Below are 27,232 nucleotides of genomic sequence, written 5' to 3' on the forward strand. Positions count from 1 at the left end.
TTTGAATATCAAACTTCTTCTCCTTGTGCCACACAAGCTTGGAAGCCTTCTTATTGGTTCAGGATCCCCAATGCAAACCTCTAAATAATACAAGTAATACTACAATGCCCTAGATTGCATCCATGAAATAAGAAATATAGACTACATAATCAAAAGAATTTGCCATAGACCACCACTTCAAACCCTGATACTAGTTTGTGAGATTGATTCATTGTGTACCATTGTTGTTTACATCAATGAAGCTACATAGAATGATTTGTAAAAGGATGGGCATTCAAGAGCAATGTAGAGACAAATCCAAAAAAGAAGAAGAAACTGAAACATCGTTCAATGCGAATATTCTAGGGCAATTTCATAGGAGAGAGAAAGCTTTGATCATGTTCTAACTTCTCCATGACTTCTTTTTCAAGACTAATGCAAACATCCACACTTCCATGCTCATTTGGCCCAGGAAACAACAAAATATCACCACTTGTTCGAATACATGCTGGCCTAACACACACAGGCTTTCCCCAACCAAAGTCCACTTCATACACAGGAAATTTAGGGGAGCTTGCCACACTTAGTAAAACCATATCCGGCTCCATGTCTTTCAAAAGCACCACATTAGGGTTGAGCACCTCTAAGTTGCCTAAGGCTTGTCGAAAAGCTTCATCTTTCATGGAGGTTATCATGTCTTGGATTCGTCTAGCTATGGCTCCAAGACTATCCTTCTGCAGTGAGGCACTAGGGGCCTTGGCAATGTCCCAGAAGATGACGTTCCCAAAGTAAGATGGTGGCAAGGGGGGTTGTAAACGATTTCTGTAATTAGCAATGACACGAACACCAGAAGTGGGTTGGTCTTTAATCAAGGCATGTGCCTTGGTGACATGCTTCCACATGTGGGCACATAAGACTTGGAATGAAGAGAATGCTGCGCCCGTGTGGTGGCCTTCTTCCATAGCCATGTCCTTGAGCCTTTGGATCATTGCTGCAGTGAAATGGAAGCATCTCTGAGCCACCTGCTGTGTGGACGGTGGGCCTAAGTCGAAGCTGCCACCGCGTGTGACGGATTTATGAGAGAGCTGGCTGATGGGATGGTCCGTCCGGCATGGCAGGATGAGGTTGTGTGGTTCTAAATGTGTGCGCATGTGCAGAGGTTTGATGGAGATGGGCAGGCCCCTCGAGCACTCCCCCCATGATTTCATGAAATGCCAGAATGAGTGGCCGTCTGAGACGACATGGCTCCGCCCGGTTCCAATAGCCAGGCCGCCGTCGTCTTGGAACCTCGTCACCTGATCATTGGACACACACACACACACACACACAGAGACACGATTTATCAGCTCACAACCGAGTACTTCCATGAGTTGGCGTGTCTGTCACGCCACGCATTATAACCTAAAAGAGAGAAAAAAATCGTGCATAGAAATAGCGTGTTATTCTCATCTCTTACAAAGCACATTATGCAATGTCAAATGCGATTTACACAAGGTACATGGCTTCAATTTGCATGATCATGCCCTCATTATGCAAAGTATCACCCGACCAAACAACATACCCTAACCCAATGGACAGAGGTGGCCCATCACACACGGCTCCATGGTCACGACTCTACCATTACTTTAAGGAAAGAGAAGCCACATAAGAAAATGTTATTGTTGGCTTCATAAGGAAATGTTATCATTGTTATCTTTAAGGATTCAATCTAGCACTAGCATTTTTCTTCTCTAATGCAATCGAAATATTATTTTTTTTAAAAGAATAAAATATGTGCCACTTGTAGGTCAATTTCAAGAAAGCATTATGCTTTCTTTAGAAGCTTGTGGAACCACCTTATAGGCTCTGTCCTTCACTCCCACAATGTCCAAGCTTCCCCAGAAACAACTACCCTAGCAAGATGTCATAACTTGATGGGCATTTCATCCTTAGAGCCCCTATCATTAAGTAGTATGAGTTTGATGTGATAAGCTTCCAATAGCCTCACGCATCATTGTACTTGCTTCCATAACCTCCTATTCTTGACAGATTCCCAAAAAAGATGTCTGATTGTCTTAGTTTTGTTCATGCAAAATAAGCAAAGGAGTGGGGTCCTCATCCCCTTTCCAAGTCTTTCCTCAAAGAGTTAGCTCACCAAATCTAGTTGACTTTCCTCATCTTAGACCTAGGATACCACTTCCTCTAATCGACCATCAGATCTAGTTAACTTTCCTCATCTTAGACCTAGTAGGATACCACTTCCTCTAATAGGCCACCATGTTGGAAATGTGACCTCTCAATGGATTACTAAAATCTCTCCCCCTTGACAACACCAGAGTAATTTATCCTTGGTGGCTACCAAAAACTTGCTAAGATTGGCATTGTTGAGCAGTTTTGCCATAAGTTGGCACTTTTCACTTCAATCTTCAACTATATAAAGTCCATTTCTATAAGATTTGAGCACTTTGTAATACTCTCTATATCCATAAATGACATATTTCTCTCATCCCATATGTCTTTCCATCTCAGTATCCCCTTCTCTACAAGCCTCCTACTCCTAGAACTAGTCTAAGATGAGGCTCAAATGCTTGCCCCAGACTCCATATGAGCTATATCAATTATGAGCCTCCCCTTCTATCCTAATAACTTAAATCAAGGAGAGTTGCAAGGACTTATTGTTACCAACCTTCAATTAATCGTTGAGTTACCCATGTTTATTTTAGCTTTGATTTTATGCCCGTTCAACAAAAGTGGGTCCATCCAATGTATGCCATGCTCCATTCCTTTTAGCCTTTGGGGTTGCACCTATAGAAAAACATCTATATAATGAGCATTCAAATGATATTAAGAAAAACTCTTTCTTTACATGTTATAAGGTCATAAAGTGACCCCTTTTACTCTACTAAACGTATAGATTTTTTTTAAATTGTAATTTAAAAATCCCTTTTGTAAATATAATCTTGTAAATTTTATTAGATATTATACCCTTTCTTTTGAACTCATGTGGTATCTTACATGTTCTATGAGATACATCTCCCCCCCACTTGAGGTTTTAGCTATGGTCAACTAGTGACTTACCAATATTACCCAAGGCTAATTATCCTCCAATCATTTGAAGAGAGAAAATAATAGGGCATTGGGTCAAATTGCTAGTTTTGATAATCCAAGTCTCCCCCTCTTGAATGCTTGTCATGTCAAGGGCAATGTGATTGTTCTTCAACCTCTACGTCCCCTTGGCTGTGTAATGGATGCTCAAGCAATGTAACTGACACTCAAGCAAGGATAGTCCTTGGTTCGCATGTGAGTTGATATACACAAAGTTTCTATAGAATATTCTAGAATATTTGAGAAAGTACATAGATGATTCTAAGAAGGTAAGTAGACATTAAAAAGCCACTTTGAATTCAAGCACGATGAAGACTTTTGAAGATCCAACCACCTAAGAAGACCAAATATCTAGGATAGAGCCTATGCAAATTGATACGACACATTCAAGCCATTGACATCTCGAGAATAACAAAGGCAGCACATTAATGGAAGTACACATGTATTGTGGCTAGTTAGTACACATAGCTAAATATTGTTATAGCAAGGAAGGATGAGAATTCATGGTGCTACTACTCCATCATTGTCAGGAAATGTTGACATCCAACCTCAGTAGAGACCATGCGGCTAGACAAAGCTTCAAGAAACCCAAAAGAAGGTCTCCTTCTATTTGCAGATCCAATGTTTAGTTTTATGTTATCAATAGAGATTGACCTAGAGGGAAGACAGATAGACAAGCTTTGTTAGACTCTGGAGTCACATCATGCTTCATAGACAAGAAATTTGCAAAGCCAACATGTACAAAAGTCATTGATGGTCGACCTCTTGCTTTAGGAGATGTTCGATATGAGCCTCAACCCATAAAAGCTAACCTAAGGAGTCTTGTATCAAATATAGCCTTCAACATCATCCATTGCCCAAGTAGTCCCATTGTTATTAGGCTACCCTAGCTAGAATTACATAACCTTAACATCAATTAGAGGTCTAGAAAGGTTGAACCAAGGCCAATGAAAAATAATAATGGGAAGAATTCTCAACCAATATACATTGGTGCAAAGGTATTTGTGCGTCACAAAAAAGAATCCATCCTTTTTTTAAAATACAATTCCAATGGAGAAGCCAAAGGATGAAAGCTTGGACACACTCCTAGCTCAATATGTAGAGCTCAAGGATGTGTTTGAAAAGAAGAATGTGGATATGCTACCTAAACACATGACCTTATGATTGTACAATAGATTTACAAGAAGCTCGATCCTATCTATAAGCTATTCCAAGATGAATTAGCATAGCTTATGAAATATATTAATGGGTGCTTCAATTCTATTCATCAATAAAAAATATGGATCCTTGCATGTGTGTGAATAATAGAGGGCCATATGTGTATGGATTATAAAGGGCTCAATAAGATTACTATTAAGAATTACTACCCTCTTCCCTTGATTCTAGAACTCCTTGAATGACTTGGGAAATCCAAAGTCTTCACCAAGATAGATCTTTGTGGGGCTTACAATATTGTCAAAATAAAGAAAAGTGATGAATGATGGAATACAACTTTTCACACAAGGTATGAGCATTTTGAATATGTTGTCATGCCATTTGGTCTCATGAATGCTTGAATTGTTTTTAAACACATGATGAAAGATATATTGAGAGTACTTGGACATTTTATTGTGAGCTATTTGAATGATAACTTGATCTTTTCCAAGAACCAAGAGGAGCATGAGCATCATGTCAAAATAGTCTTAAATAAATTGCAAGAAGTAGGCATGATGTATGAAAAGTTGAAAAGGTATTCTTTCCATCAAACTGAAGTTGAGTTTTGGAGTTAAGTCATTTCTAAGAAGGGAATTTCTATGGACCCTAAGAAGGTACCAACTATTCTAGAATGGGAGACTCCTTCATTATGCGAGATGTTCAATGCTTTTTGGGATTTGCAAATTTTTATCATCGAATCTTTATTAAGGATTACTCTAAAATTGTTGCTCCTCTAACCAACCTAATTGGAAAGGGAAAGTTTATATGGGATCAAAAGGCTAAACAAGCTTTTCAAATATTAAAGCAAGCCTTCACCTCAGTACCCATTCTTATCCATGCAAATCCATTGAAGCCCTTTATCATGGAGACAAATGCCTTAGATTTTTCACTTGGATTTATTCTATCCCAAATCGATGATGGCAATCGAGTTCATCTAGTAGCTTTCCACTCTAGAAAATTCTCCACTGTAGAAATTGACTATGAAATTCATGCTAAAGAACTTCTAGCTATTGTGGACTCCTTAGAGACCTGGTGGCACCTACTTAAAGAAGCCCCTCATAAGAGCACTATCTATATGGATCATAAAATTCTGGAACATTTTATGATTTCTCATGTCTTCATCAAGCAAGATGGAGTGGTTTTCTATCTAGATTTGACTTTATCATTACCTATAGGCCTAACCACCAACAAGGGAAGCCAAATGCTTTATCTTGAAGATACTACATAGTACAAAAAGAAGGCGATAAAGCCCATGATAAATTCAATAATCTTGAAACTTGAGCAATAATTGAAGTTAAGGGAAGTTTATCAGCAAAGCCCTTGAAGACTTTTGGATTCTTATCAAAGGTCAAGAAGGAAATTACCAAAGACTCATTCACTAAGGACATAAGGAGGCAATTACATCAAGGCCATGAACAAACTCAAAGGGATTTCCAGGACATTAATGCATTGCTATACTATAAAGAACTCCTCTATATTTCTCTCGATCCTTTACAAGTGGATATACTAAATAAGAGGCACGATTTCCTCTTACCGAGGCATTTTGGGATCGACAAGGCAATCAAGCTGGTTTCAAGGGATTTTCAATGGCCACAAATGTACAAACTAATCAAGGACTTTGGGTATTCTTGTGGGTGGCATGTGCAATCGAGTTAAAGTCCCTAATCAAGAATTATCTATTTCAAGTAAGTCGTGGTTATCTTTATCCATGGACTTCATTATTGAACTACCTTCTTTCAGAGGGTATTGTCAAGAATAACGTGGTGGGGGCATTTGGTTGAGCTATTGCGTCAAACACACACCATACACACAAGAAGAGGCTCTCTCAAGAACATAAGAAGAGAGATGGGAGGCTAAAACATTTTCTTTATGGTTTCTTCTTCTTCTTCTTCTTCTTCTTCTTCCACACACAATATAATGTATACAAAGTATAGATAAGATACAACATAAAGGAAAGAAGCCTGCTAAGTCAAACAATGCATAACTTACTATACTAATTGACTGGCGCTAGTGACTATGCCAAGTGTAGGTAGGTGTAAGAAACTAAATATAATAAGTGATGAGTCAATGGCCATGTGAGGATCATAATAACCATCGACATGCTAAGTGTAGACATGTAGACCCATCTAGCTAGGCAGTCGATCATCAATGTCCACATGTGCTCAGCTTTCCACCTCAACACTCCCCCTCAAGCTCAACTATATATGTGCAACTCCAAGTAAGCTCCAAAACTTTCAAAGCTTCTTTGGACCCAATGCCTTTGTAAAAATGTCAGCTATCTGATCATGTGTGTTGACATACACTAAGTCAATCTCTCTTGCAAGTACCTTCTCTCTTACAAAGTGGTAGTGCACCTCAATGTGTTTTGTCCCAGCACAGGGTTTCTAGCTAGGTGTATGTTGCTCATATTGTCATAGTGAATGACAACTCGACTATCTCCCTCCACATCCAAATTACCCAATAACTATTGTATCTATACCATCTTACATGTTGCCATAGCAACATCTCTATGCTCAATCTCTATATTTCAATAAAAATACATTTTTAGTCTTTGGATCAAGCTTCTTTCACAGCTCATTTGGCACATATTAACATATACAATACATCCAAATACTTTCAAATGTGATACATTAGGCTTGTTGCTTGTAAAGCATTCTTTGGGGATCATTCCATAAACTGTAACTATGGGAGTTCTATTCATAATATAGGCAATAGTATCAATAACTTCAGACCAAACATATTTTCGCATATTCTTTTGGCCATAAATATCCATGCAACTTCTGAAATATGTCTATTTTTTCTTTCTATAATCCCATTTTGCTATGAGGTATACCTGCAACAAGAAAATTGTATTTTTATTCCATAAGACCTCAAGAAGGCACTAAACTCATTAGAGAGATATTATCCCTCTCTATCTGATCTCAAGTATTTAACTTTCAAGCTTGTTTTTGTTTCAATCATAGCCTTGAAAGTTTTAAGTGCTCAAATGCATCACTCTTTTCCTTCATGAAATATATCCACAACTTCCTTGAACAAACATCAATGAACGTAACAAAATATTTGTTGCCACCAACAAGAGATATATTCTGTGTAGGCTCCTAAACATATGCATATCCAACATCAAGTATGTTTTTAGTCACATCTTTGTCATGCAATAAGGATTATCTTGCCTATTTACCAAATTGGCATGTTTTACACACTTTATGAAATTCTACAACTCTGAAAGCAAACAACCATGTAACGCATTAATTTCAGTCTTTGCAAATTTACATGTCCAATATGTTTGTGCTATATTTCAATGTATGCAACCACTTCTTTTTCTTTAGCATACATAGCAACATTTATAGCAAGAAATTTAGCATCTAAAGTGAACATGCGACCAGCTCTACTTCCTTTTGCAACCAACCTATACGTATCATTAAAGTCTTCTACAAAACAACATTTTGCATTAAATCAAAGCTACGATCCTACTCTTCTATTTGGCCAATAAATACTAAATTCTTTGTGATTGATGGCACATTCAATACATCTGATAGACTCTTTGACTGACCATAATGCAAGGACAATGGAACCTTTCTAATGTGTGAATTTGGATGGCATAAATCATCATTCGTCTACGTATAACTTGAATTTTGTAAGTCCTACATTTCTCCAAATCATTCAATATGATTTATCATATGATTAGATACACCTAAATCAATATATCATACATCATCGTGTATCCCCTTTCCTATAAAAACATTTATCATATACTGCATAATAAAAAGATGCTCGTGTTTTTCTTTATTCTGTCGTAAAGACAATGCATAGTTTCCTTGCTGTAATTTACCACTACGGATATCATCCTTAGCATAAAAATGGACTACAATATGACATATTTTGCCAAAATAATGATAAGAAGTAGCAAAATTTCTAGAACATTTATTATTTTGTCTCCCTCTTTCTCTAAAGCTTCACTTCTCTAAAGTTTCCACGGCTTCCTAAAGCTTGCATTTCACCGAATTGTTGATTTAACATGTTTTATTGGTTATCATTAGCACGTTGTCGTAATGCTATGTGGACACAATGTGAAAAAGCATGGAATCCATCATCATCCAACTTCTTTATTCATAGAGATGGAACAAAATTCTCCTTCAGAGGATATGCAAAAATGAAAATTTATTGAGGGACTACAAGAAATCTAGAGAGTCAATGTGATCTGAGTCATTAGTACTAGTGTGAGTTGTATGCATTAACAAAAAATACTAGATTTTTGGATAATTTTAGCCTATTTTTTATATTTTTAATGAATTTTTTTTAAAAAATTTAAAAAAGCTTCTAGATTAGAATGGCATGCAAAAAGCAAGTTGCTTTTTCACCAAGTTATGGGATTTTCATAAAAAATACAGATTGACAAATCGTGCGCATCGCGAGCGTTGTAGATAGGCTGAAAATCGCAGTTTGAACTAGAAGAGGAAGAATGAGTAATCTAGGAGATCCGTGAGCAAGTTTACCCCCCTTTCGAAGCTAACGGAGCCATCGGATTTGGGTTCCGAGCAGCATAGAAGGAGCTGTTAATTATGATCCACGTTTTTGTTCTACGAGGGAGCTCTAGGAGATCTAATGCTTGGAGATTGCTTCTGAGTAGTGCAAGGATTCCAAGCTCTTTCAATACATATTGATTCAATTCATTGTGCTTTTTCTTTGTCGTGTTTACCTCTTGTCTATTCTCTTTCTTCTCTTCCATCTCCTATCTCTATTTCCTTCAATCTCTGATTCCCAGTGAATTCGACCTTTCGACAAAAACCCCTCCGACAATGGTGAACCCGATGTGAAAGGTCGTCAGAAGAAGGAAAGGCAAGATGGAAGAACCTTCGAACACAATCTCCAGTGATGTTTTGCAACAATTGATGCAAAATATGAATATGCTTATGCACGTACAACAACAATAGGTGATGCAAGCTTCTGCTCAAACAGAAAGTGTTGTGATGAATGCTTTGCAAGTAGTTGAGCATGAGGTGAAGTTATTTACTAGCAGGAATGTATCTGCATATGTACATACCTATGCTCAAAAGATAGAATTCTTTGGAGTGGCTCAACTCGCATGGAGCCGGTATCTTGTACGTGTTACTCTACATGAACTGAAAGCACAGATTACTGAATTTTACTTGTAGGATGCTGACTGGGTAGCTTTCAAGAAGACACTCAAGAAAGAATTTTACATTGAGGATACCAGTTTGATTATGCGCAAGACTTTTCAGGAGTGGGTTTTACAACCCAATAAGGTTCTTGTGGCTACAAAATTGTTAAGAGAATTTGAAAGTCAATTTGAGCGGTTGGATCTTGTAGAATAGCAACCTCTTGCAAGTCAGAAAATTGAAATGTTTCTACATGCAGCTAATCCTGAGCTTCAAGAGAAGCTTGATGATTTGCTGGAGGATCAGACTATAGAAACAGATCTTAAAACAGAAAGGAGACATGTCAAGGAAGCTATTGCTACACTAGTGAAGAAGCATAGAAGAAAAGAAAGATTGCATGTCTCTAGCTTGCCCACTGTTAAGGGCAAGACAATTGATGTATCCAGTAAGCCACCTACTTTTGTGGCTAACCCTATGGTTGTTCATGCTATTGTTCCCTCTGTTAGGGAAGATGTCTTAGATGAATTGGTCAAAGGGATGCATGATCTTCAATTGACGTTTGCAAAATTGGATGAAAAAGAACAAGAGGATAGGGGATGGGCAACAACCCCTAAGCTAAGAAATAGATATATGTGGTGTGACAGTTTGCAGCATGAGAGAAAGGATTGTGCTGCCTGTCAGGAGGCCTTGGCACAATAGCTCATCTTTTGGAAAGATTGCAAGATCCATGCACAAGAAACGGGATTGCCTCTTGCTTTGAATTTTGGAAAGGGAGGTATGCAGAAGTTGATGGAAGACTTGGCAATTCGAAATACTTATGTGGTGGAACATGCTTCTACTTTTGGTCTACAGTTAAATAGAACGCATGACCAAGTGATGGTTGGTCCAAACACTGAAATATGGACACGTGCTTTACATGTAGCTAAAAAGAGAAAGATCACTGATAGTGAAATATCTCATGCAAGGCAAGACATTTGTGGCATAACTGGTTGGGAATCATCGGTAGATGCATATTCAGTGTATGCATATTTAGCAAAAGTACCAAACACGGATGTACTTGTGGAAGAAAAACGAAAAAGAGATGAAGATAATGCAGGGACATCTAAAAGAATGACAAGAAGAAGTGTGGATCAGCCTAAAGCTGCAAATCAGCCATCTCCCGAGCATGTTATGGAAGAGGTCAGTCAGGAGCAAAAACAGGATAACAAACAAGATGCAAAAAGAAAGGCAAGCAGCCAGGGTATAAGTTGCAGTCTGACATTGAGACAGCCATAGATCTTAAGAAGGTTCTTGAAGAACGGATCTTAAACAGTCGAGTGGAATTCACCATGGGAGAGGTGCTTAGCATCCCCAAGCGAGAATTTCATGATGAGATCATTGATATAATTAAGAGGAAGCGTCAATTTCTTGGTGATATCACTAGTGCATTGCTACAATTTGAAGAGGAAATTGGTTTGTTGGGTATTCGGTCTGAATATGAGTATCAAGTAAATACTAGATTATCTACAGTGGACAACATGTGGAAAAGAGAAGAAAGTGGTTGAAAATGCATTGTCTTGTAGCAATATGCATGGTGGAGTAAGGTAGATGCAACAATATGGAGAAGAGACTCTAGGATTTATTCCTCGAAGTCACTACACAAGAAATCATTGGGCTAGAGCTACCACTGAAACGGTAGTGAAAATAGGGAAACGTGAAACTCCTTGTGCTTCTTTACTTAACCATGGGTCTGAGATAAATGTCATTGGGCGTGGATTGTATGAAAATGGTACATGGCCTGTAGACACTAATCATGGTTGGCATATGAGGGATGCAAATAATTCTTCGAGAGAGCTTTATGCTGCATGTCCTAATGTAAAAGTGACAATTGATTATGTACAAGAAGAGCAATACTTCTTTGTGCAAGATAATTCATCAAATGCTGTGATTTTGGGACAACCCTATATTACAAAAGTGCGTATGGAAACAAATGTGCTTGATGATGGTTCTGCTTATGCAAGAGTCAGAAGTAAGGATGGGAGGAAAGTAGTCCAATTTCTTATTGTTTATGTTAATCATCCTAGAAATCGGGATACGCTTCGAGAGTCTCCCTTGGCTCCAAATGCAAGGGAATTCAAAGACCTGGATTTTCATTAAGCACTGCTATAATGCGGGGCTACAATAGTGCTGTTCAATGGATGTACTCACCCCTCAATGGAATGAAGCATGTATTTACTATTGGTTATTCTTAGTTTACAGCAAACAGTTTATGTTGGTTTAAGCCTATGGAAGCTATGTACAAGGCTGAACGCATATCTATGAAATGAGCTACTAAGGAACTGAGAGCATTGGGATTGTTAGCTAAAAATGAAGGCATTTCAGGTATCTTTTATGGGCTGAATATTAATGATACTATGGTTGAAATTTCAGCAACTATACTCAAGAATTTTATACCATAGTTGACAATGCCCTTCTTGGATGATGTTCCAATCAAAGGGTGTGCAAAGCATAAAAAGAATGAAGAGATGTATGCTCATGGGTGCAGACAGTTTGTTGTAGACCATATTGTGGATTATGAGAGGATTTTGACACGTTTAGAAGAGGTTCATTTAACTCTTTCTGGACAAAAGTTTGTCTTTGGAGTTGAAGAGGTTTTGATTGTTGGGCATATGTGTGGGCCCTATGGACGTAGACCATTGCCAGTAAAAATAGATGGGATTGATAGAATGCAAAATGTATGCATGAATGTATCAGAGGTGCATAGATTCTTGGGAGCATGTGTGTTCTATTTGATATGGATTCCTCATTTTGCACCTGTAGCCGATGCTCTATATCAACTTCTGAGGAAAGGTCAGAGATTTCATTGGGAAAGGAAGCATCAGAAAGCAATGAAGAAATTGAAGCAACTCTTAAAATCTACTCCTACATTAACACAATATTAGTGAGTTTGGGAATCTCCCAATTCCCATTTTTTGAATACTAAAAAGGTGGCACCCAGATAACATACCCATACGTTTCTCAAAAGCATATGATGTGACCTATCATTGGAAAGCACTTGAAAAATGGAATCTATTGAGCTATAGAGCGCTCAATTTGGAGTTATAATATTCAAGTTATGACAAATCCAAAGATTTGACCACATGTCCCAAACTTATAGAAAATTCCCATATTCCCCAATATGGTGTTCATTGAGAAAGGCTGACTATTCACATAGAAATCATATCATTATTACTGTGGATACAAGCCCAATCGGGATTGGATGGGCAATTGGGCAAGATGACGAGGAAGGGCAAAGATATACAATACGCTTTGGTGCTAAAGTACTGATTGAACGACAGACAAGGTATCCACAAGTTAAAAGAGAACTATGGGAAATTGTGACAGCCCTTAAATGTGATAAGGAGTATTTTATGGGTGCTCATGTAGTCATTGAGACTGATTGTTTACCGGTATTGGGTATTATTACTAGTTGTGCTACCCTGGACATTGCTATGCTCTGGTGGATTGCATACATCAAATCTTTGAACCTTGAATTTCAGCATATTGCAAGAAGAGATAACTCAGTGGCATACATGTTATCTCGAGCACGCTATGAGAATGAAGATGGGATGATGGATGAGGAGGAAGAAGATGCATTTCTTACGGCTGAAAATGATGTTGCAAGAGTGAATTTAGCAATGCAAGCTGTTGCTACAACATTAACAAAATCTTGGACAACAAAGAAAAGACACTTTAGATGTTTTGTATCTTGTATAGAAGTGTTTCTGGAAGACAAATATGCAGGAGAGTGGTTGAGAATTGGTCAATACCTCAGTACATTAACAAAGAGAGATGAATGGCTAGATGAGGAGTTTAAGAAGATCAAGAGGAAAGCCTATGGGTTTTTCTTAAAAGATGGATACTTATGGAAACATGCTAAAAAGAAACAGGGTATGCCATTGCGAGTTTTGGGTGACAGAGCTTCACAAGTAAATGCTATGCAAGAATTTCATGAAAGCTTGTGGGCTGGCCATAGAGGTGTTTGGGATACTTTTGCAAAGATCAAAGAAAGATATTGGTGGCAGGGTATGTATAAGGATGTTGCTCACTTTGTGAAAACATGTATGACATGTCAAATGTTTTCATATGTGAGACATCGAGATGGATTGCAGCCCACATATCCATTGTCTCTTTCTTTTAAGTGGGTGGTGGATTTGGTCACAATGCCTACAGGTCTTTGGCAAATGAGATATCTTGTGCTTGCCCATGAAGTCTTGACTAATCAAGTGGAAGGAAAAGCTCTACGTACTAAGACAACAAATGCCATGTGTACTTTTCTCTTAGAAGAGATATTTTATCGGTATGGCTGTGTGGGAAAAATTACTGCAGATAGGGGTGAGCTAGATGTAGATGAAGCTCATGATTTCTTTGCAAGGTTGGGGATAAAGCTTGCTTTAACTTCAGCCTATAACCCTGAAGGAAATGGCAAAAGTGAAAGAGGTTATCCACCTATTGTGAAAGAGGTCATCCACCTATGGTAAAGGCATTGGCAAAGGCATGTGGAGAGAATGTAAAAGAGTGGCCACGATTGCTTCCTTATGCTTTGTGGGCTGACAAAACAACTCATAATGCCATTATAGGATATATGCTTGCAAAATTGATGTATGGTCAAAAACCTATCATGCCAATAGAAGAGATGACAGTCACATGGAGTGTGCTACCTTGGGAGAAGGAGTTGAATCGAGAGGAGTTGTTGGCCTTGCGCATTAGATAGTTGGAAAGGAAGTCAGAAGACATAGAGGCAGTAGTTGCAAAATTAAGGGCAACAAGGATACAGAACAAGAAATGTTTGACAAAAGACATAAACCGAGACCAAGAACCATACAAGATGGGGATTGGGTATTGGTTTATAATAGTAGTTTAGACAACCAGCATAGTGCCATGCGTAAAGTTTCCAAAAGATAGTTTGGACCCTATGTGGTAAGACATGTTTAATAATGCTACTTATGCATTAAATGAACTAGATGGGACAGCCATAAAACTTCCAGTAGCACGAAAAAGAATCAAAATATTCAAGAGACGGGAATCTACTACCTATGAGTTGCCAGATTTGGAAGAAAATAGTGTCCATGATACAGGGGGTAGCCAGAAAGATATGAAAGATGAAGAAGCAAAGGATATGGTTACAGAGGATGAGGAGGACTTAGAATCCGGTGACAACTAGGATTTTGGCACATACCGAAGAATGTGCAAGTTCAGAGATGGTGGATGTCATAATGCTATGCAGACACAGTGTGAAAAAGCATGGAATCTATCATCATCCGACTTCTTTATTGATCTAGAGAGTCAATGTGATCTCGGTCATTAGTACTAGTGTGAGTTGCATAGATTAATTTTAAAAAAAAAATTAGATAATTTTAGAATATTTTTGATATTATTAATTGTAAAAATTCGAAAAAATTAGAAAATCTTCTAGATTAGGATGGCATGCAAAAAGCAAGTTGATTTTTCAACCAATTATGGGATTTTCATAAAAAAGACAGATTGACGAAATCGTGCGCGTCGTGATCGCTGTAAACAGGCTGAAAACTGCAGTTTCAACTTGAAGAGGAAAAATGAGTGATCTGGGAAATCCGTGAGTAGGTGTCCTACAGTTTTATCTCCCTTTCGGAACCAACGAAGCCATCAAATTTGGGTTCCAAGTAGCAGAGAAGGAGTTGTTATTTCTGATCCACGTTTTTGTTCTACGAGGGAACTCTAGGAGATCTAATGCTTGGAGATTGCTTCTGAGTAATGCAAGGATTCCAGGTTCTTTCAATACATATTGATTCAATTCATTGTGCTTTGTCTTTGTTATGTTTACCTCTTGTCTATTCTCTTTCTTCTCTTCCATCTCCTATCTCTACTTCCTTCAACCTCCAATCCCCGATGGATTCGATCTTTCGATAAAAACCCCTCCAACAGCGTCCCATACCATGACCTCTCAAAGAGAATCTACAACGTTCCATTTTTGAACTTGAGTAAAATGCTTAAACATATTCACAATTTCTTTCATATGAGTCACCTTGCATATATTAATCTCTTCAGTAATCATAAGAGAGACCAACTCATAAAAATTTGAAAATGGCTTCTGTACATATACAGAAGTGACAAATGATTTTCAAGTCTTCTCATTATTGAGGTCATCCAAAGTAGATAAAATCAAATCATCGTTATTAGGCATTACATCAATCGCTGCTAAAGCATCTGCAATGATTCTCACCTTCAGAACATACTCATTGATAGTCATTTTTCATTTCTTTAAGATATTCAACTCTTGCTTGAGTTGAATATTTCGAGTCTTTGTATTTACTGAAAACATGTTTTCAAAAATTGTCCAAGCTGCATGTGAAGTTTTTACATTCTTGATATATCCCAACATGTCTGCAAATAACCAATACATTACCTTTTTATCCTTTGCATTCCATTCTTTCCATGCCTTTAATTCATTTGCAATCACAGGGTTACTTAGCTCTAACTCATTTTTTTCCACCTAAAACGAACTCATAAATGTCATTTCCGATAAGAAAGTTCGTCATACGGAACTTCCATGATGGGTAGTTGTTCTTGTCTAGCTTCTTAATGATGGAATTTTTAATGCTCTCTGTCATTATTACAAAAATGATACAAAACAACAAGCTAGAATTTTACAACCTTTCACAACAAGTGCACAAGAATACACCAAGTAATCTTTTTCATTGAGTACATGCAATCTACAACTTGTTTGTAAATAAAAGTTATGTTTTCTTTTTGGCAAATGCAACCTTGTGGCTCTAAAATGGGACCCGAAATGGCCTCAGATGCCTTAAAAAAACAACAGGACAACTCCAAAAGACTATATTGCAGTATAGACAATGCTCTACTCACACACCAAATGTCATGGCAATCTGAGATTTTTTCTCTACCACCCTACTTCTGATATCTCTACATGCACTATCTAGAAGAGAATAGAAAAATGGAAGCAATCCTTGCTTCTTCTCCTTTACTTCAACCTTCAAAACCACTCTCTCTTAGTGGTGTCGCTCTGATACCATGTCAAGAATTGCGTTGTGGGGAGATTTGCTTGAGTTGTTGTGCCAAACACACACCATACACATAAGAGAAAGCTCACTCAAGAACACAAGAAGAGAGATGGAGACCACAATGTTTTCTTGATGATTTCTTTTTCTTTTTTCACATACAATACAATATGCGTAAAGTATAGATAATATATAATATAAAGGAAAATGACCTGCTAAGTCAAACACTGTATAACTAACGATACTAATTAATTGGTGCTATAACTATGCCAACTGTAAGTAGGTACAATAAACTAGATATACAAAGTAATAGTTAGTAGCCATATGAGGATCATAATGGCCACCGGCATGCTAAGTGTAGATATGCGAATCCATCTAGCCACGCTGTCCATCATCAATGTCCGCAAGTGTTGAGCTTGCTATCTCAACATATATAATTGCATCTTCATAGTGGTTAATTGGTTCACAAAAATGACACACTTTATCATAACAACCAAGAGTATCAATGGAGAAGGGATAGCAAGGCTTTTCTTGGAATATGTATATTGGCATCATGGGTTACCTGATGATATTGTTTGTGATCATGGCTCCTAGTTTATATATGGTTTTTTAGAAGCCTCTTTAAACTTATGAAAGTACAAGTGAATCTTTCTTCAACCAATCACCCACAAAGTAATGAACAAATAGAAAGAGTGAATTAAGTCTTGGAGAAATACCTTATACACACAATCAACTATTATCAAGACAATTAGATGGATCCATTACCCCTGCTGAGTTTGCATACAATAATTTCTCCCATGCCTCCACTACTCCCATGCCTCCACTAAATTCACACCATTATTTTCTAATTATGGCCAACACCCAAGAATAGGCAATCATGTAAGATCACAACAGAAAAATCCAACTGTTACAAACTTAGCTGAATACCTCTTTGCTATTCATAAAGAGTTGCAAGCATAGATCAAACAAGCTTAAGATAAATATTTAAAAAATGCTGATAAGCTTCGTATGCAACACACATATAAAATTGGAGATCAAGTTTGGCTTCTTTTCTATGATCTATGTTCTTCTCATCCCTCCCAAAAACTAGATTATCAACAACTTGCGTCCTTCAAGATTCTTGAGGCCAAGTAAATCCAATCACCTATCGTCTCAGCTTCCCTCATCCATGCAAATCATCCTATATTCCATGTTTCAGTCTTGGAGCCATGTCATACATCTAATACCCCTGGAAGAATACCAATGTCATCGCCTCCAATCATAATTAACCATCATCAAGAATATGAAGTAGACAAAATTATTGGATTTGAGAATTCAAGAGGCAGATTATAGTATATTGTCCATTGGAAGGGCTTTGATGCAAGTGAACAAACATGAAAACCAACTTCATATCTTCAAAGAGCTTATGTTAAGGTTCGCAAATTTCACCTTCACCACCCAACCAAGCCAAGACCTATTCAAAAGCACACCATTGCCTCTCATGAAACTCAATGTTAGAAGGGGGGGGGGGGGGGATAATGTAACAGACACTCAAGCAATGTAATAGATGATCAAACAAACCCTTTAGCTCGTATGCAAGTTAATACACATGAAGTTTCTAGAAAATTGTGAAACATTCTAGAACATTCTAGAAGATTCAAGAACATATATACATAATTTTAAGAAGATCCTAGGTTATTCTTTGGAAAGTTCTAGAAGAGGCTTGCATTGATGCTTACATCAACATTGCTTATGTCATCACTTATGCCAATGATCCTTATATCATCAATGATGTCATCATCTAGAAGCTTTCCCTTAACCTCCTCAATTCTCATATAAATAGGGGTCTTGGACTACAAGCCCTTGAGAGTTATGAGGCTCTTGCAAGGTAAGTCTTCTTCAAGTTCTTATCTTGCTCTAGTCTTGTCTTTTATCGAGCCTTGTCTTGTAATCAAGCCATGATCTTGTGACCATTCTCTTGTAATCGTGTTCTCTCTCACAATGAAGTTATATTCAATTTCTCTTTCAAGTTCTTCTCTTGTAAGTTGTGAGAGAAATCTCCTCACTCTTGAAGAGCACTTTACGTGGTCAAATAGGTTGCTCCCATAGCAAGGCAACAAATTCATTTTCCTCATTGATCCAAGTGCTCTTGTTGAAGTTCAATTCATACATAAAAAGGTTACCATTGAAGCTAGCATGACTCTAGTGAGGAGTAGCCTTAGATGAGATTCAATCTAGTATTTCATGATATGATAACATATTAGAAGCACTCAATCCAAAAACCTACAAGACATTAGCTTACCTTCAAGCTTTCATGGGGCTTAGGCATACTTAATCCTATAAGTATAACATGGAATATTATCATTAAGATTGTCAGCTACTACTGATCAACCCCTTATCAAGATGGATTAGCTCAGTTGTCTTTCACCTTTTCAATGGCAAGCGAAGAAACGTTACCTATAGCAAAACCTCTAGTCTACAATTTTGGGTTGGGGAGACATGAACAATTTGATTTTTATCTTTCTTAGCACAAACCCATGTGACTTCTCATGCAAGGGGAGATAGTTTATTAAACTAATTGCATAATGTTTAACCATTTCACAAAAAGATACTTCTAGAATCCATAGCTCGGCCATTGCCTAAATGGAATATTTCTAGAAACTATGATATCCTGTGATCATTCTAAATGTTGCCTCTTTAATATCATATGGTCTAAGAGTAGTGGGTTTATCTTCATTATAACTCAAGAAAAGGATACGTTAGATTGAGCAAATATAACTCTTATTTCCCCATCATATGTTTGAACTTCTTACATTGTAGTTTGAATAAATTCTTAGGGACCAAATAAACTCTAAATAATAGATTTCCCCAAAAAATGAGTTTAGGCCTTCAAAGCTTAAAAGATGGTAAAAACCAAGATGATATATTCAATCTTTGTATTTGAAAGTGATCTAAAAATGATTAAGAAGTTTGATATTTCAAAACTCAAGGAATAGCTAAAATATGCATTTTGAATCTCAAAATATAATATATCATAAATGAACATGTAAACCAAAAAAAAATCCATAAGAGCATCACCACCATATCTAACTTGTTGTTCTCTTAGTAGCCACTTCAATAAACGTGAGTCATGGCTTGATAAAGGTCACATACTTGATAGAAGGTGAAATGACTAGAGTGACATGAATCCAAACAAAAAGAACAAATCAAATAACTCAAGACCTCATCCTTCCACATAGGCTCATCTTATTGGAGAAAGGAAGAGACCACAAAAATTCAGCATTTTGTCTTTGGCTAAGGCTCTCTACTATAGGAGCCTATTGATTAACCACAAAATCTTACAATTCGCTATCTAAAAATGGTTCGATGACTAATTTTTTAAAAACATAATTAGAGAACTTGGGGCTACTTTATTGACCTATTTTGGAAATAAAATAGCCCAATTTTCTACGACCTAAGTCAAACTAATGAGAGAAATATACCATATTTATACACTTCTACAAAAAAACATAATGTGCTCAATTTTGCAAGGGTTCACTTACAATTTCCATGTTATTCATACTCTCCTCTTATTTACTTTTTACATGAATTTAAGAAATTTTGTTTACATGTTTGTATGTCCACTTGGTCCTAGTTATTTTGTTTCTGTAATCTCTTCCCCATAAAATTTAAAGTATTGTGAACTAAAGATACGTTATAGGGATTAATATGAGTTACTCACTTTGGCTTGGCTAACAACTATTGTTATTAACAATATCAAAATAGTTGTGTTAGAGAAGTAATGCAAAAGGACAAATCACATTGGTTTTATGTAAAAAGCATGCTCTCGAAAGTAAGCTATCAATTGAAAACTTTCATGGAGTTCAAATGCCACAATTCTCTCTCTCTCTCTCTCTCTCTCTCTCTCTCTCTCTCTCTCTCTCTCTCTCTCTCTCTCTCTCCAAAAAAAAACCACCCCTTCAAATTTGACTTTAGTTCAAAAAGTAGACCACATTTGCTTTAACAAACTATTTAATGAGTGCTTAATAGTACTACAATTTGCACATCCTTTAACAATAATGGGTGACAATGATGATTGAAAGTAAGTTCACTTATTTTTCTCAAATATGAGGTAAGTCATGATTATGGAGACGCACTTTGTAGAGACTCTATTACTAGTTTAGTTTGAGTAATTAATGTGATTGAAACACATAATTTATTGTGTAGCAAGTTAATGTCTAGTGATCTTTCTCCTTGAACATTCAAGAGGTTCCTTGTATAATAACATTATGGCCCAAAGAATAAAATTATTCTCACCTTGCCTTGTGCATCTCTTTAGGGTGATGGATTCTTGAACAGGATGAGCTTTCCTTTCTATGCTTTCCAAGAAAGCAGTCTCTTAAGGTCTCTATAGGTGAGTTGGTGGTTAGAAAGGATGAGGGAAGGATCAAGAGTTTCTATCTTGTGAGTTGGTTTTTCAAAGGCATATGCCAATTGCTTGAAGCTCAATATTGACTTTGAAGAACTTAATCATTGTAGAATAAATATTTGATGTTCTAAACCAAGGTCATGTTTACCAAAAATATTATATCTCACTTTATTTATTAGTCTTTTGTACATGTGGCCATGAGTAGAGAAGCTCATATCACTACAAGGGAATGGGGCAATAGCAACGGTCATTTGCGATGCAAAAAAGTGGTGTCACTAAAAGCGTCGCTATGTGCATGGCTAAAAGTGTCGCTATTAGCATCACTATATGCGTTTAGCGACGCTTTTAGCCACGCACATAGCAACGCTAATAGCGATGCCAGTCTGAGAAAAAAGTTTCGAAAACCCGATACGTAACATTTGCCAATAAAACATTTGTGAGAAAGAATGAAAGAGAGAGAGAGAGCTTAAAGCTTGGAGAGAGAGAGAGAGAGAGAGAGAGAGAGAGAGAGAGCTTATCACCATTGTCACCGCCGTCGCTGCTATACAATAATAAGAAAGAGAAGTGTGCAAGGGAGAAGGGAGGGAAGGTGCGAAGAGGAGGCATAAAGGGTTTCATCTTCATGCCTTTGAGGTAGGTACGTTGCCTCTTATTGCTTTATTTTTGTATCCTTTGTTTTTCTTTGCAAAGAGATCCATGGAAAGAGAGGGAGGGAGGGAAGGAGAAGAAGGGAGAGGGAGAGAGAAATGAGAGATGAAGAGAGGGAGAGAGGAGAATGACTGAGAGAAACAATGAGGGAGAGAGGGGGGAGAAACAAAGAGAGAGGAAACAAAGAAAGGGAAATAGAGAGAGAAATAGAGGGGGAGAGAAATAGAGAGAGGAAAAGGAAAGAAAGAGAGGAGGAGGCGGTAGAAAAGAAAGGTGAGATAAAGAGAGGAAGGAGAGTGAAAAGAAGAGAGAAATAGGAAAACAATGAGAAAATGAGAGAAAATGAAAATAAATAAAGGGAGAGGGGGGAGAGAGAGATAAAGAGAGGTGGGGTGACATTGCTTTTAATATCTTTGTTTTTTCAACTTTTTATTTTCTATCTTTGATTGTGTTTGCAACGAGATGCATTGAGTGAGAGAGAGGAGGGAAGGAGGAGAGAAATAGAGAGAAGAAGGGAGGGAAAGGAAGAGAGAGACAAAGAGAAATGAAAAAGGGGATAGAGAGGGGCTTCATAAAAAAGTGTTGAAACCCGAACATGGCATTTTACAGGTTTGTAAATATGAGAGAGAGAGAGAGAGAGGGGCCGCCACCACAGCCACCATCTACAAAGAGGGAGGAGACAAGTGTAAAGGAGAAGGAAGGAACTCACAAAGGAGAAGAAAACGGAGAGAAGTGCATTATCTCAAGGTTTGAGGTAAGTGTATTATCTCTTCTCTTTTTGTTTTTCTCTTTTCTTTACTTCTCTCTTTCTTTTTGTTAATGAAGAGACGTATAGAGAGAAAAAGTGAGAGAGATCAACGCGAGAGAGAGAGAGAGAGAGAGAGAGAGAGAGAGAGAGAGAGAGAGAGAGAGAGGCCGTTGCCACTTCCACTCCACCATGAAAAGAGAGGGGACAACTGCAAAGGAAAAGGAGGGAACCCGTGAAGGAGAAGAAGAAGAAGGAGAGAAGTGCAAAAGGATTCTTCTTCAAGCATTGAGATAAGTGCATTCTCTCTTCTCTCTTTGTTTTTCTCTTTTCTTTACTTCTCTTTCTTTTTGTTGATGAAGAGATGTATAGAGAGAAAAAAGGAGAGAGATCAATGCAAGGGAGATTAAGAGAGAGAGAGAGACGCCACCATTTCCATCGCCATACACGAAAAGAGAGGGGACAACTGTACCCAAAGGAGAAGGAGGGAACCCATGAAGGAGAAAGAAGAAAACGGACAGAAGCGCAAAAGGATTCTTCTTCAAGCTTTGAGGTAAGTGCATTCTCTCTTCTCTCTTTTCTTCGCTTCTTTCTTATTGTTTATGAAGAGCTTCATATATATATATATATATATATATATATATATATATATATATATATATATATATATATATATATATATATATATATATATATATATGAGAGAGAGAGAGAGAGAGAGAGAGATGAAGAGTGTGACGAAGAAAGAAATGAAGAGAGGGAGGGAGAGAGGGAAAGAATGAGTGAAATAAAGATAGGGAGGGAGAGGGAGAGAGAGAAATAGAGAGGGGGGGAGAGATATAAAAATAAGGAAATAGAGAGTAAGAGATAAATAGAGAGAGAGAGGGGGGGGATGCAAAGAGAGAAATAGATGGAGAGAAAAATAAAGAGAGGAAAGGAAAAAAGAGACGAGGGGGGAGGGTGGAAGGAATGAGAGAAATAAAGATAGGGAGGAGAAGAGAGAAATAGATAGGGAGAGAAAAATAAAAAAAAGAGGAGAAAATAGAGAGAGAGAGGGATAGAGAGAGAGAACATATACACACACATAGAGAGAGGTAAAAGAAAAGTAGAGAACACATAGAGAGAGAGAGAGAGAGAGGCTCTTATTTCATGCCTGATGGCAAAACAAAGAGTCTACATGATGTACTATATGTACCTTCTATTACCAAGAATCTACTGCAGTCAGTTGGATAGATATCAAAGAACAGAATGTGCAAGTCACATTCAATAAGGATGGTTGTTTTATTGAAGAATATGATAATGGCTGTAAATTTATTGCCAAAGGAAAGAGAGATGGCAAAATGTTTATCTTGGATGCATCTATCCTGAAATTGAAGGCATCGATGTTTACCCATGATAACGGAGTAGTTCGGGCTCGGGTAAGTTACTCATGAATATATGTGTGCATCATGTGGGTCCAAAATAAGGTATTTTTAAAATACCATTTTTTTACATACAAAAGGGTCTAACATAAAGGGGTTATTTATAAATTGAATAGAAAAGGGTTATGTTTTATTTAGAAAAAAATCACATATATGGGTATTTATAAATAGACCTTGAACGCACGTGATGTAGACAATATGCATATAGTAACTTCCTTGAAGTTCAGGATATAGAAATCTGGCGCAAACGCATCGGTCATGTTAATTTACAAAAGCTGAAAAATATGTAGTAGAAAAAGGTTGTACTTGGCTTACTGAAGTTCGAGTACATTGACCTTGGACATGTATGACACGTTATATGGATGTTGATTGGGTTGATTGTGTCTATGACAGGAGGTCAACTAGTGGTTATGCTTTCAGTTTGGGTAGTAGTATGATCAATTGGAGAAGTAAGAAGCAACCCACCGTTGCTTTATCTAGTACAGAGACAGAATACAGGGGTGTAGCCTTAACAGCATGCGAAGTAGTTTGACTTGTAAAACCACTATATGATTTGGGTATCAAGTTGGACAGCAAAGTCACATTGCATTGTGACAATCTCAGTAGTGTGATAATGGCTAGCAACCTCGTCTATCATACTTGATCCAAACACATAGAGGTTTACTACCATTTCATAATGGAAATGGTACTTGCAAGACAGATTGATCTACTTCATGTGAAGACAAAAGACCATGTAGCATATATCTTTACCAAATCACTTGTGGTAAAGAGAAATCTGTTCATTTCAGGGAGCTACTTGAAGTACAACAGCTAGTTTGAGCTTGAGGGAGAGTGTTGAGACTTCAAGCTCAACTCATGTACACCGACATGACAGCTAGTGTCCAGCTGTCTCTGGCATGCAAGTCGTAGTCAATAAGTCGAGTACACTTAACTTTGGTAGACTTAATCAGTGTAAACAGTCATCAGGTCACTTAGGCCTAGTTCTTTATAGTCATTTAGAATGTGTATGAAGTACATGGAATAATGAAGAATATGGGAGTTCATTGCTATTCTTCTTCTCGGGCCTAAGCAAGTGATGAAAAAGCTCCTTGCGTAATACATTTTTGAATTGATTGTCTCTAGCTTTTGCAATCAAAGGATTTTCTTTTTTTAAAAAAAAAAATTAAAAAAATCTCATGCACAATTTTTAGACATTAGATGTAGGTGACATTGACAAATGAAATTATACAAGAATTATTAGTGCATATAGCTAGAAGGGTGGTAGGGTTGCATGCCCTGCCACCTAAATTTTTTCCCCTCTGTAACCATCCATATTTGTGTCGAAAATTTACTCTACAACCATTGCTATTAGCATCGCTAACCTAATTACCGACACAAATAGCGACGAATTTAACGCATCGCTAATAGCGATACAAATAGCAGTGAGGGGGCCATTTTTTCCATGAATAATTACGTCGCTATTAGGTCTGTATATTGTAGTATAATATGACATCAAAACATGTATGAGCATGTGACTCATGATGATTAGAAATCCATGGCCAAAGTTGAGTAAGAGATTTGTTTCACATAGTGATTGCTTTCAGAGTAGAAACTACAAATAAAGAGTGTCATTTTTCATGTGCATGTGTGCAAAGAAACTAAAAACACAAGTCACAATCATGAGACTCATGTAGATTATGACGTAGACATGGTTGCGAGCCATATCAAGCTCTAAATAACACCTCATTAACACCTATATTTTATAATGATTGTTTGAGTAAAAACTTCTTATTGTCCATTCCTTAAGTAATTACACATGCCACAAAGCATACTTGTAGCCAATCAAATGAAATAAATATTTAATATTTACTATTGTTGCTTTGATGGGGTTATCTAAATAATGGAGTCTCATGTGTGCCTTTTTTTCTTCCCACTTTCATCTCCCTATAAATCTTAGGTGGATCTCTAAGTTTGAGTAAGAGTTGTCTCCCTATAAATCCTAGGTGAGTCTCTAAGTTTAAGTAAGAGAGTTCTCCCTATAAATCCTAGGTGTGTCTAAGTTTGAGTAATAGTTGTCTCCCTATAAATCATAGATGGGTCCCTGAGTTTGAGTAACACTCCTCAAATTTGAGGATAGCATCTCATATCTATCCATTTCTAGCACTCCTCAAATTTGAGGATAGCATCTCATCCTCAAATTTGAGGATAGTATCTCATATCTATCCATTTCTAGCACTTTGTGTTTCCTTCATAAGAATACTGGATGTGATCATCGAGATAAAAAATGATGGACCGAAGGCTATTATTGAGATCAAGATTCAACCAGGTCAAGTACAATGGAACAAGAGAGGACTAAGAAATCCTACAATGGGTCCAAGTGTGTGTAGATATGGTGAAACAAGGTGAAAAGTTATTGGCGAATGTGGGACATGTTAACTTGTGAGAGATCAATCTATGGGGACATTGTGTCGTAAAGTACGCTTATGGGTGGTTTAAGGGGGGGTTCTTTCACCTCAATTCAATGTTCACAACAAATTAAGGTTAAGTATGGTATAAATTGTTAAATTCAGAAGGGGGAAAAAACCTTTGAAATATATGGGGAGATGACATTTTAGTTAAATGTAAGATCCCAACCATGCCTAGGTCATAACAACTTGGGCTACTCTATATATTTGAGCTTATAGGAGATATAGCTCACACACTTTTAACTTGCAATGTGCAACTTGGCTATCACCACTAAGAGAGTCGATGGAGTACCTCTACAAAATGAGGGCACTCCATGAATTTTCTCTCTATTCCTTTTAATGTCCTCTATTCCTTTGTGCACACACACCACACACACTCTCTCTCTCTCTCTCTCTCTCTCTCTCTCTCTCTCTCTCTCTCAAGTCCTCACAACACTCGTCTCCCAAGTTCATATCACTTAGCCATGGCACGGCTCTAACATTAGATTGAAAATTGGACAAGAGGACATGCGAGTGTGTACTACCTGAATAGAGAGAAGAGGAAGCTCAGGGCTGGTCCAGCAGAGGGCGTCTCCCATGGGGGCAAGGTCCTTGAAGAAGTCCCGGTACTGGAAGCCATGGAGGGCGAGGGAAGAGAAGGGCAAGTTGACTCTAGCCTCGATGAACTGGACGCCGGCGTGGTTGCACAGGAGGGAGAGGCGGCCATCCTCCCGCTCGAACAGGCGGCCGGCCCACGGATAAAACTCCACCAGCGCCATGGCCAGCCCGGCCTTGAGCTTCCGCACAGCCTCCTCGAATGTCATCACCATAACCTCCTCCTCCTCCTTCTTCTCATCATTATTTTTATGATTCCGGCATTCTTCTTCTTCTTCTTCAGGTTGTTTCTGTTGCTCTCTATTAGGCGAAAGAGCGAAGAAGAGGACCCGCTGGTTGTAGTAGAACCATCGCCACATGATGTCCCCCGCTGATAGAAACATCGTCTCGGGAGCTGGTGGTGCTGGAGAGGAGGGCTTGACGAAGCAGGAGGATACATGCACTACCGAGACCGGCGCTTCTTCTGATGCTTCAGCTGCCGCCATGGCTGCGACGATTTCTTTCTCCATGCTGTTTCATTAATCTTCTATGAAAGAAGAAGAAGAAAATGAAGAAGAACGAGAAAAAGAAGAAGAGAGTCAGAGATCCTCGGCCTTATGTCAG

At 37.8% G+C, this 27,232-nt stretch overlaps 1 protein-coding gene across 4 annotated transcripts; it reads right to left on the bottom strand.

Annotated features, from left to right (window-relative positions):
- LOC148029287 (hydroxycinnamoyl-CoA:5-hydroxyanthranilate N-hydroxycinnamoyltransferase HHT4-like) lies at positions 1–27,232 on the bottom strand. 4 transcript variants are annotated; one of them, XM_087688048.1, is made up of 2 exons: positions 26,560–27,232; positions 1–1,274 (listed from the first exon to the last, which is right to left on the bottom strand). In XM_087688048.1, the coding sequence occupies exons 1-2, from the start codon at positions 27,136–27,138 to the stop codon at positions 342–344; spliced, it is 1,512 nt and encodes a 503-aa protein (XP_087544174.1). In that variant the 5' UTR covers positions 27,139–27,232; the 3' UTR covers positions 1–341. The 4 variants fall into 4 exon arrangements, with proteins under 4 accessions (XP_087544174.1, XP_087544176.1, XP_087544177.1 ...); XM_087688050.1 differs by lacking the exon at positions 1–1,274 and adding an exon at positions 6,746–7,090 and having other exon boundaries at positions 26,560–27,207; XM_087688051.1 differs by lacking the exon at positions 1–1,274 and adding an exon at positions 16,389–17,618 and having other exon boundaries at positions 26,560–27,207.

The sequence above is a fragment of the Lygodium microphyllum genome, chromosome 11, assembly GCF_053477565.2.
Source record: "Lygodium microphyllum isolate KBCC chromosome 11, Lygodium_microphyllum_v1.1.10, whole genome shotgun sequence".
Classification (NCBI taxonomy): Eukaryota; Viridiplantae; Streptophyta; class Polypodiopsida; order Schizaeales; family Lygodiaceae; genus Lygodium; species Lygodium microphyllum.

What these genes read in the sequence shown, in the direction of transcription:
- LOC148029287 (XM_087688048.1), bottom strand. Translation starts at nt 27,138, where the DNA reads ATGGAGAAAGAAATCGTCGCAGCCATGGCGGCAGCTGAAGCATCAGAA. An exon ending in TTCCTCTTCTCTCTATTCAG is followed by an intron (nt 1,275 to 26,559) that starts GTAGTACACACT and finishes TCCAATGATCAG; the next exon opens with GTGACGAGGTTCCAAGACGA.